The following is a 16,522-nucleotide window of genomic DNA, read 5'->3' as shown; positions in this document are numbered from 1 at the left end:
TGAAAGTCGGTGCCAATCCGACCCATGACGCCTATGTGGCGTCATGGAAAGATCGCGTCCCTGCAGATCGGGTGAAAGGGTTAACTCCCATTTCACCCGATCTGCAGGGACAGGGGGAGTGGTAGTTTAGCCCAGGGGGGGTGGCTTCACCCCCTCGTGGCTACGATCGCTCTGATCACCCCCCTGCAGTCCGATCCACCCCCCTCCGTGCTCCGTTCCACCACCCCCCCACCCCCCCGTGCTCCGTTCTACCCCCCCCGTGCTCCGTTCTACCCCCCGTGCTCCGTTCCACCCCTCCCGCGCTCTGATTCCCCCCCCCCCCCATGCTCCGATCATTTTCATCACTGAGATATAATCTATCTCAGTGATCAAAATAAAAAAAATAATAAATGAACCCCCCCCCCCCCCCCCTTTGTCACCCCCATAGGTAGGGACAATAAAAAAATAAAGAATTTTTTTTTTTCCACTAATGTTAGAATAGGGTTAGGGGTAGGGGTAGGGTTAGGGTTTCGGTATGTGCACACGTATTCTGGTCCTCTGCGGATTTTTCCGCTGCGGATTTGATAAATCCGCAGTGCTAAACCGCTGCAGATTTATGACGGATTTACCGCGTTTTTTCTGCGCATTTCACTGCGGTTTTACAACTGCGACTTTCTATTTGAGCAGTTGTAAAACCGCTGCGGAATCCGCACAAAGAAGTGACATGCTGCGGAATGTAAACCGCTGCGTTTCCGTGCAGTTTTTCCGCAGCGTGTGTACAGCGATTTTTGTTTCCCATAGGTTTACATTGAACTGTAAACTCATGGGAAACTGCTGCGGATCCGCAGCGTTTTCCGCAGCGTGTGCACATACCTTTAGAATTAGGCCATGTGCACACGGTGCGGATTTGGCTGCGGATCCCCAGTGGATTGGCCGCTGCGGATTCGCAGCAGTGTTCCATCAGGTGTACAGTACCATGGAAACCAAATCCGCTGTGCCCATGGTGCGGAAAATACCGCGCGGAAACGCTGCGTTGTATTTTCCGCAGCATGTCAATTCTTTGTGCGGATTCCGCAGCGTTTTACACCTGTTCCTCAATAGGAATCCGCAGGTGAAATCCGCACAAAAAACACTGGAAATCCGCGGAAAATCCGCAGGTAAAACGCAGTGCCTTTTACCCGCGGATTTTTCAAAAATGGTGCTGAAAAATATCACACGAATCTGCAACGTGGGCACATAGCCTTAGGGTTAGGGTTGGAATTAGGGTTGTGGTTAGGGGTGTGTTGTGGTTAGGGTTGTGATTAGGGTTATGGCTACAGTTGGGATTAGGGTTAGGGGTGTGTTGGGGTTAGGGTTAGGGCTGTGATTAGGGTTATGGCTACAGTTGGAATTAGGGTTGTGGTTAGGGTTGGAATTAGGGTTGTGGTTAGGGTTAGGGGTGTGTTGGGGTTAGGGTTGTGATTAGGGTTATGGCTACAGTTGGGATTAGGGTTAGGGGTGTGGGGGGGTTAGTGTTGGAGTTAGAATTGAGGGGTTACCACTGTTTAGGCACATCAGGGGTCTCCAAACGCAACATGGCGCCACCATTGATTCCAGCCAATCTCGCATTCAAAAAGTCAAATGGTGCTCCCTCAATTCCGAGCCCTGACGTGTGCCCAAACAGTGGTTTACCCCCACATATGGGGTACCAGCATACTCAGGATAAACTGCGCAACAATTACTGGGGTCCAATTTCTCCTGTTACCCTTGTGAAAAATGATTTATTATTTTCACGGCTCTACGTGTAAACGTCTGTGAAGCACTTGGGGGTTCAAAGTGCTCACCACATATCTAGATAAGTTCCTTGGGGGTCTAGTTTCTAAAATGGGGTCACTTGTGGGGGGTTTCTACTGTTTAGGCACATCAGGGGCTCTGCAAACGCAACGTGACGCCCGCAGAGCATTCCATCAAAGTCTGCATTTCAAAATGTCACTACTTCAATTCCGAGCCCCGGCATGTGCCCAAACAGTAGTTTACCCCCACATATGGGATCACCGTACTCAGGAGAAACTGGACAACAAATATTGGGGTCAAATTTCTCCTGTTACCCTTGGGAAAATTAAAAAATTCTGGGCTAAATAATTATTTTTGAGGAAAGAAAACGTATTTATTATTTTCACGGCTCTGCATTATAAACTTCTGTGAAGCACTTGGGGCTTCAAAGTGCTCACCACACATCTAGATAAGTTCCTTTCGGGGTCTAGTTTTCAAAATGGGGTCACTTGTGGGGGGTTTCTACTGTTTAGCCACATCAGGGGCTCTGCAAACGCAACGTGACGCCCACAGAGCATTCCATCAAAGTCTGCATTTCAAAACGTCACTACTTCACTTCCGAGCCCCGGCATGTGCCCAAACAGTGGTTTACCCCCACATATGGGGTATCAGCGTACTCAGGAGAAACTGGACAACAAATTTTGGGGTCAAATTTCTCCTGATACCCTTGGGAAAATAAAAAATTGCAGGCTAAAAGATCATTTTTGAGAAAATAATTTTATTTTTTTATTTTCATGGCTCTGCGTTATAAACTTCTGTGAAGCACTTGGGGGTTCAAAGTCCTCACCACTCATCTAGATTAGTTCCTTTGGTGGACTAGTTTCCAAAATGGGGTCATTTCTGGGGGATCTCCAATGTTTAGGCACACAGGGGCTCTCCAAACGTGACATGGTGTCCGCTAATGATTGGAGCTAATTTTCCATTTAAAAAGCCAAATGGCGTGCCTTCCCTTCCGAGCCCTGCCGTGCGCCCAAACAGTGGTTTACCCCCACATATGGGGTATCAGCGTACTCAGGACAAACTGGACAACAACATTTGGGGTCCAATTTCTCCTATTACCCTTGGCAAAATAGGAAATTCCAGGCTAAAAAATCATTTTTGAGGAAAGAAAAATTATTTTTTATTTTCATGGCTCTGCGTTATAAACTTCTGTGAAGCACCTGGGGGTTTAAAGTGCTCAATATGCATCTAGATAAGTTCCTTGGGGGGTCTAGTTTCCAAAATGGGGTCACTTGTGGGGGAGCTCCAATGTTTAGGCACACAGGGGCTCTCCAAACGCGACATGGTGTCCGCTAACAATTGGAGCTAATTTTCCATTCAAAAAGTCAAATGGCGCACCTTCCCTTCCGAGCCCTGCCGAGTGCCCAAACAGTGGTTTACCCCCACATATGAGGTATCGGCGTATTCGGGAGAAATTGCCCAACAAATTTTATGATCCATTTTATCCTATTGCCTATGTGATAATGAAAAAATTGAGGCGAAAAGAATTTTTTTGTGAAGAAAAAAAAGTACTTTTTCATTTCTACGGATCAATTTGTGAAGCACCTGGGGGTTCAAAGTGCTCACTATGCATCTAGATAAGTTCCCTGGGGCGTCTAGTTTCCAAAATGGGGTCACTTGTGGGGGAGCTCCAATTTTTAGGCACACGGGGGCTCTCCAAACGTGACATGGTGTCCGCTAAAGAGTGGAGCCAATTTTTGATTCAAAAAGTCAAATGGCGCTCCTTCCCTTCCAAGCCCTGCCGTGCGCCCAAACAGTGGTTTACCCCCACATATGAGGTATCAGCGTACTCAGGACAAATTGGACAACAACTTACGTGGTTCAGTTTCTCCTTGTACCATTGGGAAAATAAAAAAATTGTTGCTAAAAGATAATTTTTGTGACTAAAAAGTTAAATGTTCATTTTTTCCTTCCATGTTGCTTCTGCTGCTGTGAAGCACCTGAAGGGTTAATAAACTTCTGGAATGTGGTTTTGAGTACCTTGAGGGGTGCAGTTTTTAGAATGGTGTCACTTTTGGGTATTTTCAGCCATATAGACCCCTCAAACTGACTTCAAATATGAGGTGGTCCCTAAAAAAATGGTTTTGTAAATTTCGTTGTAAAAATGAGAAATCGCTAGTCAAATTTTAACCCTTATAACTTCCTAGCAAAAAAAAATTTTGTTTCCAAAATTGTGCTGATGTAAAGTAAACATGTGGGAAATGTTATTTATTAACTATTTTGTGTCACATAACTCTCTGGTTTAACAGAATAAAAATTCAAAATGTGAAAATTGCGAAATTTTCAAAATTTTCGCCAAATTTCCGTTTTTATCACAAATAAACGCATAATTTATTGACCTAAATTTACCACTAACATGAAGCCCAATATGTCACGAAAAAACAATCTCAGAACCGCTAGGATCCGTTGAAGCGTTCCTGAGTTATTACCTCATAAAGGGACACTGGTCAGAATTGCAAAAAACGGCAAGGTCTTTAAGGTCAAAATAGGCTGGGTCATGAAGGGGTTAAACTTGTTTTTTTATTTTTTCATATTTTTAAAAACTTTTTTTTTAACTTGTGCCATGCTTCAATAGCCTCCATGGGAGGCTAGAAGCTGGCACAACTCGATTGGCTCCTCTACATAGCATATCAGATCGCTGCTATGTAGCTGAAATGCAGGCTTGCTATGAGCGCCGACTACAGGGGGTGCTCACAGCAGGCCGGCATCAGTAACCATAGGTCTCAAGGACCTCTATGGTTACCATCCTGATTCATTGCTGACCCCCAATCATGTGACGGGGGTCGGCGATGCGCTCATTTCCGGCCGCACGTCCGGAAGCGCCGGTTAAATGCCGCTGTCAGCGTTTGACAGCGGCATTTAACAGGTTTATAGCGGCGGGTAAATTGCGATTTCACCCGCCACTATTGCGCGTACATGTCAGCTGTACAAATCGCGACTTTGATGTGGGCTCACCGCCGGAGCCCACATCAAAGCAGGGTACCCAACATGCGCAGTAATAGTACGGAGCATGTCGGGAAGGGGTTAATAGCCAGTAAAGGCTAAATATACAGCTGAGGGCTGATATTCATAGCCTGGGAAGATCCATGGGTATTAACTCCTTCCTAGGCTACAAACATTATATAGTTCTCACATAATACTGCCATATAGATCACACATAATGGCGCCATATAGTTCTCACATAATACCGCTACATGCTTCTCACATAATACCACATATAATCACACATAATACCGCATATAATCACACATAATACCATCATATAGATCACATACAACACCATGTAGATCACACATAAAACTACCATATAATTCTCACATAATAATGCCACATAGATCACACATAATCCCACAATATAGTTATCATATAATAGTCATATATTTTTTAAATTATTCCACCATACTGATCAAACATAATACCACCATACAGATCACATATAATACCATTATATAGATCACATATAATACCATTATATAGATCACATAATGCCATAATACAGATCACACATAATACTTGGCGGCATCAAGTGTGTTCTATATGGCAGTACTATGTAAAAAATATATACGGCGGCATTATGTGCGATCTATATGGCAGTATTATGTAATATTATTATGTAATATATGGCGATATGTGTGGTCTTTATGTGATAAATAGATATGGCGGCATTATGTGTGATCCATATGGCAGTGTGCTGGTGTATGGGGGGGTCACAGAGAGATATATGGTGCAGGGTGGCAGGAGCACAGAGTATTTCAGGAGAGCAGTGTGCTGGTCTATGGGGGGAGTGTGCTCACGTGCTGACACACACGCTCACAACTGTATACTTAGCCTTTACTGGCTATTTAAATGGGGGGGACCCAAACAAAAAAGATTACGTGGGGTCCCCATATAATTAATAACCAGCAGAGGCTATGCAAACAGCTGCAGGATATTAATAGCCCAGGCTAAAAACCATCAGCTCTCAGCCGCCCCAGAAATGGCGCATCTATTAGATGTGCCTTTTTGGCGCTTTGCCCGGCTCTTCCCACGTGCCCTGTAGCAGTGGCAAGTTGGTTTCATATTTGTGGGGTTGATGTCATATTTCTATTGTCAGGTGACATCAAGCCCACGGCTTAGTAATGGAGAGGCGTATATAAGACACCTATCCATCACTAATCCTATCGTTGTATTGTAAATAAAGACACAGCCAGAATAAAGTTCTTTATTAATCTTAATTAAACCATAGTTACCGAACGCATAATCCCCGAATCCTTCGTCTCCTGCAACAAAAATAAAATAAACCACAAACATTCCTCACCTGTCCGCCGAGATAATAATCCATAATGTCCCATGACGATCCTGATCACTTTGAGAGTGACTGCTCTCAAAGATAGCAGGCGATACACTGATAGGTGATCGCCCCCTGCAGTGGATCACTGCGCCGCCGTGAGTATAATGTTTTTTTTTTATTTTTATGTGAATATGTATGTAATGTTAACTTTTTTTTTTTTTTTTTTTTAAACTATGAGCACAGGTACCGGCAGATGATACTACTCTCCCATCAGACATAGCCCGATCGGAGTAGTAGTCTCATCGGTCCGTGCCTGTTTTTTTCCGAAGGTCACCGCTACAGGTCAGTCAGCTGCGTAATCACCCTGACATCTGCCAGCATGCTCCCGCAGCGCTGTGCCCGGCAGTAGCGTTACCGCAGGTGACAGTCACAGCTGTGGGGTCACGCTGACATGTGACAGCATGACCCCCGCAGCTCCTGTTATGGCACGCACTGAGCTGTGTGTGCAGTGGGGAAAGATATGCAGGGGGAGATGAGTGCATAGGAGGGAGAGCGACTTAGGGGGAGTGAGACATGCAGGGGAGAGAGGAGGGAGAGCGACCCATGGGGAGTGAGAATGCAAGGGGGGAGAGGAGGGAGAGCGACCCATGGGGAGTGAGACATGCAGGGGAGAGAGGAGGGAGAGCAACCCATGGGGAGTGAGAATGCCGGGGGGAGAGGAGGGAGAGCGACCCATGGGGATTGAGAATGCAGGGGGGAGAGCGACCCAGGGGGAGTGAGAATGCAGGGGGGAGAGGAGGGAGAGCGACACGTGGGGCGTGAGAAATGCAGGGGGGAGAGGAGGGAGAGCGACCCATGGGGCGTGAGAAATGCAGGGGGGAGAGCGACCCATGGGGAGTGAGAATGCAGGGGGGAGAGGAGGGAGAGTGACACATGGGGCGTGAGAAATGCAGGGGGGAGAGGAGGGAGAGCGACCCAGGGGGAGTGAGAAATGCAGGGGGGAGAGGAGGGAGAGCGACCCAGGGGGAGTGAGAATGCAGGGGGGAGAGGAGGGAGAGCGACCCAGGGGGAGTGAGAATGCAGGAGGGAGAGCGACCCAGGGGGAGAGAGAATGCAGGGGGGAGAGCGACCCAGGGGGAGTGAGAATGCAGGAGGGAGAGCGGCCCAGGGGGAGAGAGTGCAGCTTACCGGAGATCACTGGGACTGTGTGTGATGGGGGAGGCGGAGACAGAGCAGGAGAAGCACACAGGGCAGCATGTGAGGAGCAGAGGATGTCTGCTCAGGACGCACAGTGCAGGGCCTGGAGTACAGAGGAGCAGGGAGGTAAATCACCCGCACCCCCCACTCTCCATCCTCCGGCTCCAGTGAGCGCTTCTGTCCTGCGATAGAGAGTAAGTGGAGCTCGGCAGATAGCACTGGGCTATAGTAAAATGGCGGCCAGTCACACCTACAGCAGTGAGTTGTGCAGCCAACAGAGGCGTGCCCAGCTCACTGCTAATGCTGCTGCAATGTTAGAGATGGGGTCAGCGGCGGTCTATTATCTCCTATGCCATGGGGTTCCGTATTCTGACACCGATAGTGTCGTGCCACTGCTGTGAAACCAAAATGTCAGCCCCCAGTGCCTTCTTTCTACTCATATAACACACGAAATCTGTTTCACATGCATTCAAATCTGGGTTATAACAGCAGGTTATGCTACATTACATTGATTAATGATCTACAAACGCGGTACCTTCCCTTTAAGGTACTATGCTATCCTGCAAAAATCAAGCCCCTCGTAACGCTCTGTTTCCAGAAAAATAAAAGTGTGTGTGTGTATATGTACATACGGTATATATTCAAAAGCAGGAAGGCTATGTGCACACGTAGGAAATGTGGTGCAGAATTTTCTGCACAAAATTCACATCTGGCAGAATCCGCAGCTGCGGATTTGCCACGGTTTTTGTGCGGATTTTATGCAGTTTTTGCCACTGCGGATTTCTATCATGGAGGGGTGCAGAAACGCTGCAGATCCGCACAAAAGAAGTGACATGCACTTCTTTTAAATCCGCGGCAATTCCGCACTGATTTTTCTGCACCATCTGCCCTACTTTTTTTTTTTTTTTTTTATTTACATGGTACTGTAAGTCACAGTGCGAATCTGCAGCGTTTCTGCACGGAAAAAAACGCTGCGGATCCGCAGCAAGTCCGCATCGTGTGCACATAGCCTTAGACCTAAAAACAAACCTGTTTATAGTCACAACCATTCTGACTAGCAGAATACGGATAATTTATTTACCGTAAGTTGCTTGGCAATTGATGCAAAATTTTAAAGGTAAAAGAAAGTCAGAATTGTGTGCGGGGTTTTTTTTAATTTGTAAAATCTATAGGATTTATATAAGTTATTAAATGTAACCCAAAAATGATACTATTAAAAAATACAACTAATTCAATCCCTCATATAAAAAAAAGAGTATGTCTTTCTGAAAATGAGGATTATAAAGGGGAAAAAAAACACCGTCCTTTTTACTCAATATTTGAGCAGTAAGGGTATGTGAACACGTCAGGATTTCTTGCAGAAATTTTCCTGACAAAAACCGGACATTTCTGCCAGAAATCCGCGTGCGTTTTTACCGCGATTGTACCGCGATTTTGACATGTTTTTGGTGCGTTTTTTCCCAAATGCATAGAATTGCGAGAAAAACGCAGAAAATCCGCAAAAATAATGAACATGCTCATTTTTTTTACCGCGATGCGTTTTTTTTTTTCGCGGAAAAAACGTATCCATGTGCACAAAACATGCAGAATGCATTCTAAATGATAGAATGCATAATGTATGCGTTTTTATAGCGTTTTTAGTGCGAAAAAACGCGAAAAAAACTGTACGTGTGCACATAGCCTTAAAGTGGCCTTTCTCCTACATGGCATACGGACTTTCAGGATGTTCTGATTTTTTTTTTTCTCCAGTAAATTACAAAGTAGTTTAATTCACTTGATCCCAGAGGTCGGCCCCCCACCGATCAGTGGTTTCAGATATATAAAGGTACCTTCACACTGAACAACTTAACAACGATAACGATAGCGATCCGTGACGTTGCAGCGTCCTGGATAGCGATATCGTTGTGTTTGACACGCAGCAGCGATCAGGATCCTGCTGTGACATCGCTGGTCGGAGCTAGAAGGCCAGAACTTTATTTCGTCGCTGGATCACCCGCTGACATCGCTGAATCGGCGTGTGTGACTTCGATCCAACGATGTCTTCACTTGTAACCAGGGTAAACATCGGGTTACTAAGGGCAGGGCCGCGCTTAGTAACCCGATATTTACCCTGGTTACCATTGTAAATGTAAAAAAAAAAAACACTACATACTTACATTCCGGTGTCTGTCGCGTCCCCCGGCGTCAGCTTCCCTGCACTGTCAGCGCCGGCCGGCCGTCGTAAAGCAGAGCACAGCGGTGACGTCACCGCTCTGCTTTACGGCTGGCGCTTACACAGTGCAGGGAAGCTGACACCGGGGGACGCGACAGACACCGGAATGTAAGTATGTAGTGTTTGTTTTTTTTTTACATTTACAATGGTAACCAGGGTAAACATCGGGTTACTAAGAGCGGCCCTGTGCTTAGTAACCTGATGTTTACCCTGGTTACCTGGGGACTTCGGCATCGTTGGTCACTGGAGAGCTGTCTGTGTGACAGCTCTCCAGCGACCACACAACGACTAAACAGCGACGCTGCAGCGATCGGCATCATTGTCTATATCGCTGCAGCGTCGCTTAATGTGACGGTACCTTTAATATGCGGTCGGCAAGGGTCCGCTTTTGGTGCTAGAACGTGGAGGCATTTGGCCCATATTGGTACAGTGAACGGCAGTTTCAGCCCTTTGTTCTAGCGATTGTCATAGTGTGGCATGTCGAATGTGATACATGATTGAGAAATCTTTTTATACTCACTGTATAAGAAGTGTAAGGCTTTTTACAAATTATTTTGTTTGGTTTCTTTTTATTTTAACATTCCCTATGAAAGACGTACATCTAGCATCTGGTGTATGGAGGGTCTCAGCACACAGGACGGGTGCCAGCTGCGTTATTCAGCCGGCACATGTCTCTGACAGTAGCGACCGGACATGGCTCTGGTAGCTGCTGTTTAACTGTTTCTGTGCCAATGTCGATCTCCTCCTTACAACAGCATTTAAGTGGTTGTGATCACCGTACACACAGTATACGAGGGGCGATCCAAAAGTAATGATAATCAGTACTAAACACAATGAATATAGTCAAAAAAGTTTTATTTTTCTACATAGTCTCCTAACAAGTCTATACATTTAGTCCATCTCTTTTCTAAACTTAGAATTCCCTCCAAAAAAAATTATTGATCTTGACCCTCAAAAAAATCCCCAACAGCAGTTATCACGTCGGTATTGTCGTCAAATTTCTTGCCCCGGAGGTGTTCCTTGAGCCGAGGAAAGAGAAAGAAGTCACTGGGGGCTAGATCTGGCGAATAGGGGGGGTGTTCCACCAGTTCAAAGCCTGCTTCTTGAATGGTAGCCATGGCAACTGCAGCTTTGTGAGCCAGCGCGTTATCTTGGTGAAACAGCGCTCCAGCCCGCAGTTTGCCGCGCCTTTTCTCCTTGATAGCCTCCCGCAATCTTCTTATTTGTTCTGCTTTGTAGGAGCCCGTAATAGTGGCTCCCTTCTCCAAATAGCCCACCATAATAATTCCTTCAGCGTCCCAAAAAACGGACGCCATAACCTTCCCTGCTGAGCTTGACACTTTGAATTTCTTCGGCGTCGGCTCGTTTCCATGTCATCGATTGTTGTTTAGTTTCGGGATCAAAGTGGTGGATCCAGGTCTCGTCCATGGTCAAAAAACGTGACAAAAAATTTTCCTTGTCTGCTTGGAACTTTTCGAGATTTGCTACTGAAATGTCAACTCGTTTCTTCTTTTGCTCGTCAGTTAACATTTTTGGCACCCAACGCGCGGAGACCTTTCTCATATGCAATTCTTTTGCAAGGATTCTTTGAATACTGCCATATGAGATCCTTGTGACCTCAGCTACATGCCTGATAGTCACTCTTCGATCTGCCAATACAACTTCTTCAACTTTTTTCACGTTTTCCTCATTGAGTGACGTGGATGGGCGTCCTTCACGATGTTCATTTTCCGTCGATGTTCTTCCCAGCTTAAATTCCTTGGCCCAGCATGCAACTGTGGGATATGGAGGAGAAGAGTCCCCCAATGTTTCCCCCAAGTCGCTGTGTATGTCTTTGGTAGTCATTTTTTTCAAGCAGAGGTATTTGATGACATCTCTGAGCTCGTTTTTTTCCATTTTGATGTTCACTCCTCGGCAGTTCATATTCAAATGAATGTAGCTCCCGGGAATCGTGGTCTATTTAAGTGATTTTGTTTTCCTGAACTAGTGGGTACATAAGAGAGAAGAAAACATTTTATTTTAATTTCTGTGTGCAATAGAAATAACTGATTATCATTACTTTTGGATCACCCCTCGTATAGTGCAATCGATCAAACGCAGGATCAAGTCCCATAAAGGGACTAAAATATAAAGTGAAAATTTTAATTTGTTTAAAAACATTTTACAAGTTAAAAACATACTATCTTTACCTAATTTAAAAAAACAAACGAAAATAAATGTTTGATATCACCGAGCAGAGCTCTGGAGTCGGTGTCCATTTTGGTGGACGTCGGTATATAATGGACCAACTCCTACTCCTAAAATATCTAATAAATTGGGTACAGTAGGAAAATGCAGTATGTTCTGTAAATGTTTTCATAATAATTTGGGAACGTTATGAAATGCCTTATAAATGTCTGTTCTGTTCCTGATCTAAGGATCTCGGCCTTTAGTTGAGATAAATCTGTGCTGCACTTTATGTACATACTCAGTGGTGACCAGTGCTGTGGAGTCGATGTGGAAGACAGGGAAATTGAGGAGTCTGAGGATTGGCTTACCGACTCCAAAGCCCTGTCACAGAGTCCATAAAAGTCCAGTCTATGAAAATATAATGCTAATTAACCTATACATAACGAAAAATAATTGGTATTGCCTATTACTGCTATCAAAATGTTGTATGTACCCCAAATTGATTCAAATCAAAACTAAAGCTCGCTTTGCAAAAGGCAAGCCCCCACCCAAATCAATCAACACAAAAATAGTTATTGCGAGTCTCCGTAAATGGCGACACTAAACCGCATTTTTTTCATGAAATTCTTAACTTTTTATTATTAATCTTTTAAAATAATAAAATCTATACTTGTTTAGTATTGCCAAAATTGTACTGATCTGAAGACTCGTGTTACCCCAGTTATTTTTATTGAACAATGAATGCTGAAAAAGCACACCCTAAAACACAATGGTGTAATTGCAGTTTTTCTTGTTTTTCAATACATTGTTTGGTAAAATGAACTGTCTTTCAATACAACTCCATCCTGCAAAAGAAGAAAAAACGCAAGCCCTGGTATGGCTTTGTTGACAGAAAAATAATACTCAGGCCTCATCCAGACATCCGAGTTTCGTGTACGAGTGCTATCTGTATTTTTCATGGAGGTCCACGTACTCGTGATGGTCTATGAAGCCATTCACTTGTCTGTGATTTTTCGCAGCCCGATCGATCATCGGAAAATCTTGGCGACCTGTCAGTGCAAGTGTATGTGTCTGAACACTCCTCATGACCTACCACATGTAATTGATCTCTGTCACTTTGATCTCTGTCACTTGCAGAACATCACCGGCAGGTTACTGGTGGGGCTGAGATGGTGGAACCAAGTGGATGACGATGGGAAGAGTCACTGGGTGTATGAATCCAGGAAGGTAAGGCCTAATTCTCACTGCAGATACCTGTCACCGCTGTGCGCATAACTGTAACTAATGATCCATCTCTCACTTCTCAAGACAGGGAAGAAATCGTCTGAAGCAGAGTCACGCATCTTCTGGCTCGGCCTCATCTCCTGCCCCATTATTTGGGTGATCTTTGCCTTCACTGCTTTGTTTTCTTTGAAAGTGAAATGGCTGGTGAGTGTCCTACATTGGTCACACCACCCCAAATATCGCTGGCAATGATTGCACATTATTATACACCATCTGATTCACGTGGACATCCTCTTGGGATGTCAGAAGATTGCAAATTTGAGTGGAGGGAGGTTTTCTATGAAATGGTAGCCGAAGACTTTATTTCACCATCAATTTATTTCTCAAGAAACGTGCCACTTTTGCAGTGATTTTGGTATAAAATCTGTTCAATTTCGTCATTAATTTTTTTTAATTGCCTCTTCATCATCCAAGAGCTATTATAACTTTAATTTTCCATAAACCTAGGCATTTGGGGACTTGTTTTTTTGCAGCACGAGTTGTAGTTTTAAATGATGCATTAGATAGTACTGAAAAATTGGCCACAAATTACTTTTGGCTGAGTAAGATAAAAGTGCCAACGTTTTGTCTGGGGTTTTTTTTTTTATGTTCACTTTGGGGTAAAAATATCTGGTAACATTGCTCTATGGGTCATTACACTACACACATCTGTTGTCCATGTATGGTAGATGTCACCAAGGGGTTAGTGCGTGTGTGCATGTATAATGCTTTACATTGGCATGTGACAACAGACTAAGGGTGGTTTCACACTTGCGTTTTTGTCTGCTGCGTTTTTTTTCAAAAAAACGCATGCGTTTTTTTTCCCTATCTTTAACATTGAAAACGCATGCGTTTTTTTGTGTACGCGTTTGGTCGCGTTTTTTGACGCATGCGTTTTTTTACTGCATGCGTTCATTTTCTGAAATGCTACTTGTAGTATTTTTAGAAGCGTTTTTTGGACCAAAAAAAAACGCATGCGTTTTCATGCGTTTTTTTGGGGTCAAAAAATACATTGGAGTCAATGGGGACGCATGCGTTTTTTGGTGCATGCGTTTTTTGCGGTAAAAAACGCATGCGTTTTTTTATTAAAAAACCAGAAAACACACTGATATGCCACCCCCCAACATAAAGGTGATAAAGGGAACCTAACCCTACCCCTAACCCTAAACCTACCCCTAACCCTACCCCTAATCCCTTTATGGTTAGGGTTAGGGGTAGGGTTAGGGGTAGGGTTAGGGTTAGGATCCCTTAGGGTTAGGGGTAGGGTTAGGGGTAGGGGTAGGGTTAGGGTTAGGATCCCTTAGGGTTAGGGGTAGGGTTAGGGGTAGGGTTAGGATCCCTTAGGGTTAGGGGTAGGGTTAGGGGTAGGGTTAGGATCCCTTAGGGGTAGGGTTAGGGGTAGGATCCCGTTAGGGTTATGATCCCTACCCCTAACCCTAACTGTTTCTGTTTATAGTGGGTTTTTTACTTTTTTTTGATGATTGGCAGCTGTCACACATTTCCATGCATTTAAAAAACGCAAACGCATGTAAAAACGCATGTAAACGCGTCAAAACGCCGCGTTTTTTTTACCACATGCAAAAACGCATGCGTCAAAAAAACGCAGCGTTTACACGCGTTTACATGCGTTTTTTCACCATGCGTTTTTTTGCGTTTTTTACCGCAAAAACGCACCCCAAAAAACGCCAATGTGAAACCAGCCTAACTCTAAATGTGCCGTGTATTTCCCCAAAAAATTAGCATAACCATTGTAGCGTCTCCAATTGCTATCAGTATATGTGAGCACACGGTTTTTATTGGACATCATTAATGAACAGTAAACATCTTCTCTCCCAGGCTGTGGTTATCATGGGGGTCTCTCTTCAGGGTGCAAATCTATACGGCTACATCAAATGTAAAGTGGGCTCACCCAAGAACCTGACCAGCATCGCCACCAATTACTTTGGAGGCCAGTTCCTCAGACAGGTGAGTGGTGATCAGTTGTAACGTCGCAGGGGGCTTGGTAATCACAGGAGATGCCAACACATAAGTGCTGGAGGAGGTCTGACTGCTGGTCTCGCGCTGCACTGGTCTGACTGCCACGGGGTAACGAAGTGAAAGCCAGACTGGGGTTGCATGAATCTTTTGGCTCCTATTTAACACTGATGCTATAAGTTTAGGTATAGAGACCCCAGGTCACAGCTGGAATTGCAGCTATAATACCGACGCCAAAATACAACTGCAATGTGGTTATCTCTAAGATCAAGATTTCACCTATTTCGAGGATGGGCCAGAGACTCCTTTGGTTAGGCATAGCACGTAATATCCATTCTTTTTATTCTGCCATGTATTGAAGCATTTGCTCTGTGTTTTTCAGACCTTTTCCCGGGAATCGAAAACAGAGACATAATGTTTCTCCCCGACACTTGCCCAGAGCGGATCATAATGTACCGGCGAGAAGACTCCGGTTACTTTGTCTAATTTCCGCTGATGATTTTTCTCTTGAAACTGGTTGGTTTTTTTTTTTGTTTTTTTTTTTTTTACTTTCTCCATCACGTTGGGTTATCTGATATTGGATGCTGGTCTGGGTCTGGCAGAGACCCCTGTATGATTGCTGCTCTGGGGATCTCTACTCGCCCTTTATGGTGGAGCGGAGGAGATTAGTGCCCTGTGTGCACCATGTGCTGCAAGAGACGCTGCGCTTTTTCTTTCCAAGCAATATCTTTCTGATAAGCATAACAGTGCACTGGTGTTTGGATAACAGATGTAAATATATGTACATGTGATAAGACATTTTATGCAAATAAATTAAGGATTACTTACATGTGTTCTGATTGGTTAATGGAAATCAATATTGGATCAATTGAGGGCTGACCCTTGATGATCAGTCAGTGGCAATACATAGATGGTAAATGATGAAGAGGGAAGCTGATGGGGTGTTAGTTGGACCCCACAGTCCAGATATAGATTGGCCATCAATAGCCTACACCCTTTTAAAAGTTTTCACACAGTGCTCTTTCAACGCTGACCCCCGTGGGCACAGGAATGAACTATTGAGTCGGGAATACAGGTGAGTGTGTCACATGAATGGGAGAGGCGCGTACCCTGCCGTCTGCTTTTCATGTGCTAACGTGCACGTCTAATTTGCCCCACTTTATGACAAGTTTGTCAGCTGTTGTTGACCCAAGCTCCACTTATTTGTCAAAAATAAATTGATGCAGTTGGGTGAAATTGGTGTAAAACTTCAGGTTGCGCAAACTTTTGCAACATTTCAATAAGTTTTTTTCTAAAAAAAAAAAAAAAAAATGAAAGCTGAAAAAAAATTTTTTTTTTTTTTTTTTCAGTTTTTTATGTATACCCCAAAAATTGTGCATACATAAACTGTAAGGCTTCTGTTAAAATCTAAGAAAAAATGAAAAATGTTATAGCTCTTGGGAATACACAATCATTTTTTTTTAATTATTATGCAAAAGTAGCAAGGAGGAAAACTCTAGTATAGAACGCACGCACGCACACACACACACACACACACACACACACACACACACACACACACACACACACACACACACACACACACACACACACCTTTAAAAACTTTTTCTTTTTTCCAGCTAATAAAAATGACAACTTGCAAATAA

The 16,522-nt window shown here is 44.2% G+C and overlaps 1 protein-coding gene across 1 annotated transcript in view; it reads left to right on the top strand.

Annotated features, from left to right (window-relative positions):
• TVP23C (trans-golgi network vesicle protein 23 homolog C) overlaps positions 1-15,703 on the top strand; it is a 59,515-nt gene extending 43,812 nt beyond the window's left edge. Inside the window, exons 4-7 of the mRNA XM_069750620.1 lie at positions 12,777-12,866; positions 12,948-13,067; positions 14,739-14,867; positions 15,259-15,703. Coding sequence (XP_069606721.1) covers positions 12,777-12,866; positions 12,948-13,067; positions 14,739-14,867; positions 15,259-15,291 — 372 coding nt within the window. The 3' untranslated portion in view covers positions 15,292-15,703. The remainder of the gene's footprint in view (positions 1-12,776; positions 12,867-12,947; positions 13,068-14,738; positions 14,868-15,258) is intronic.
• Positions 15,704-16,522: the final 819 nt, after the last annotated feature.

This window comes from Ranitomeya imitator, chromosome 2 (assembly GCF_032444005.1).
Source record: "Ranitomeya imitator isolate aRanImi1 chromosome 2, aRanImi1.pri, whole genome shotgun sequence".
NCBI classification, from domain to species: Eukaryota; Metazoa; Chordata; class Amphibia; order Anura; family Dendrobatidae; genus Ranitomeya; species Ranitomeya imitator.
The sequence above is the reverse complement of the archived record's forward strand: the minus strand, read 5'-3'. Positions and strand labels throughout refer to the sequence as shown.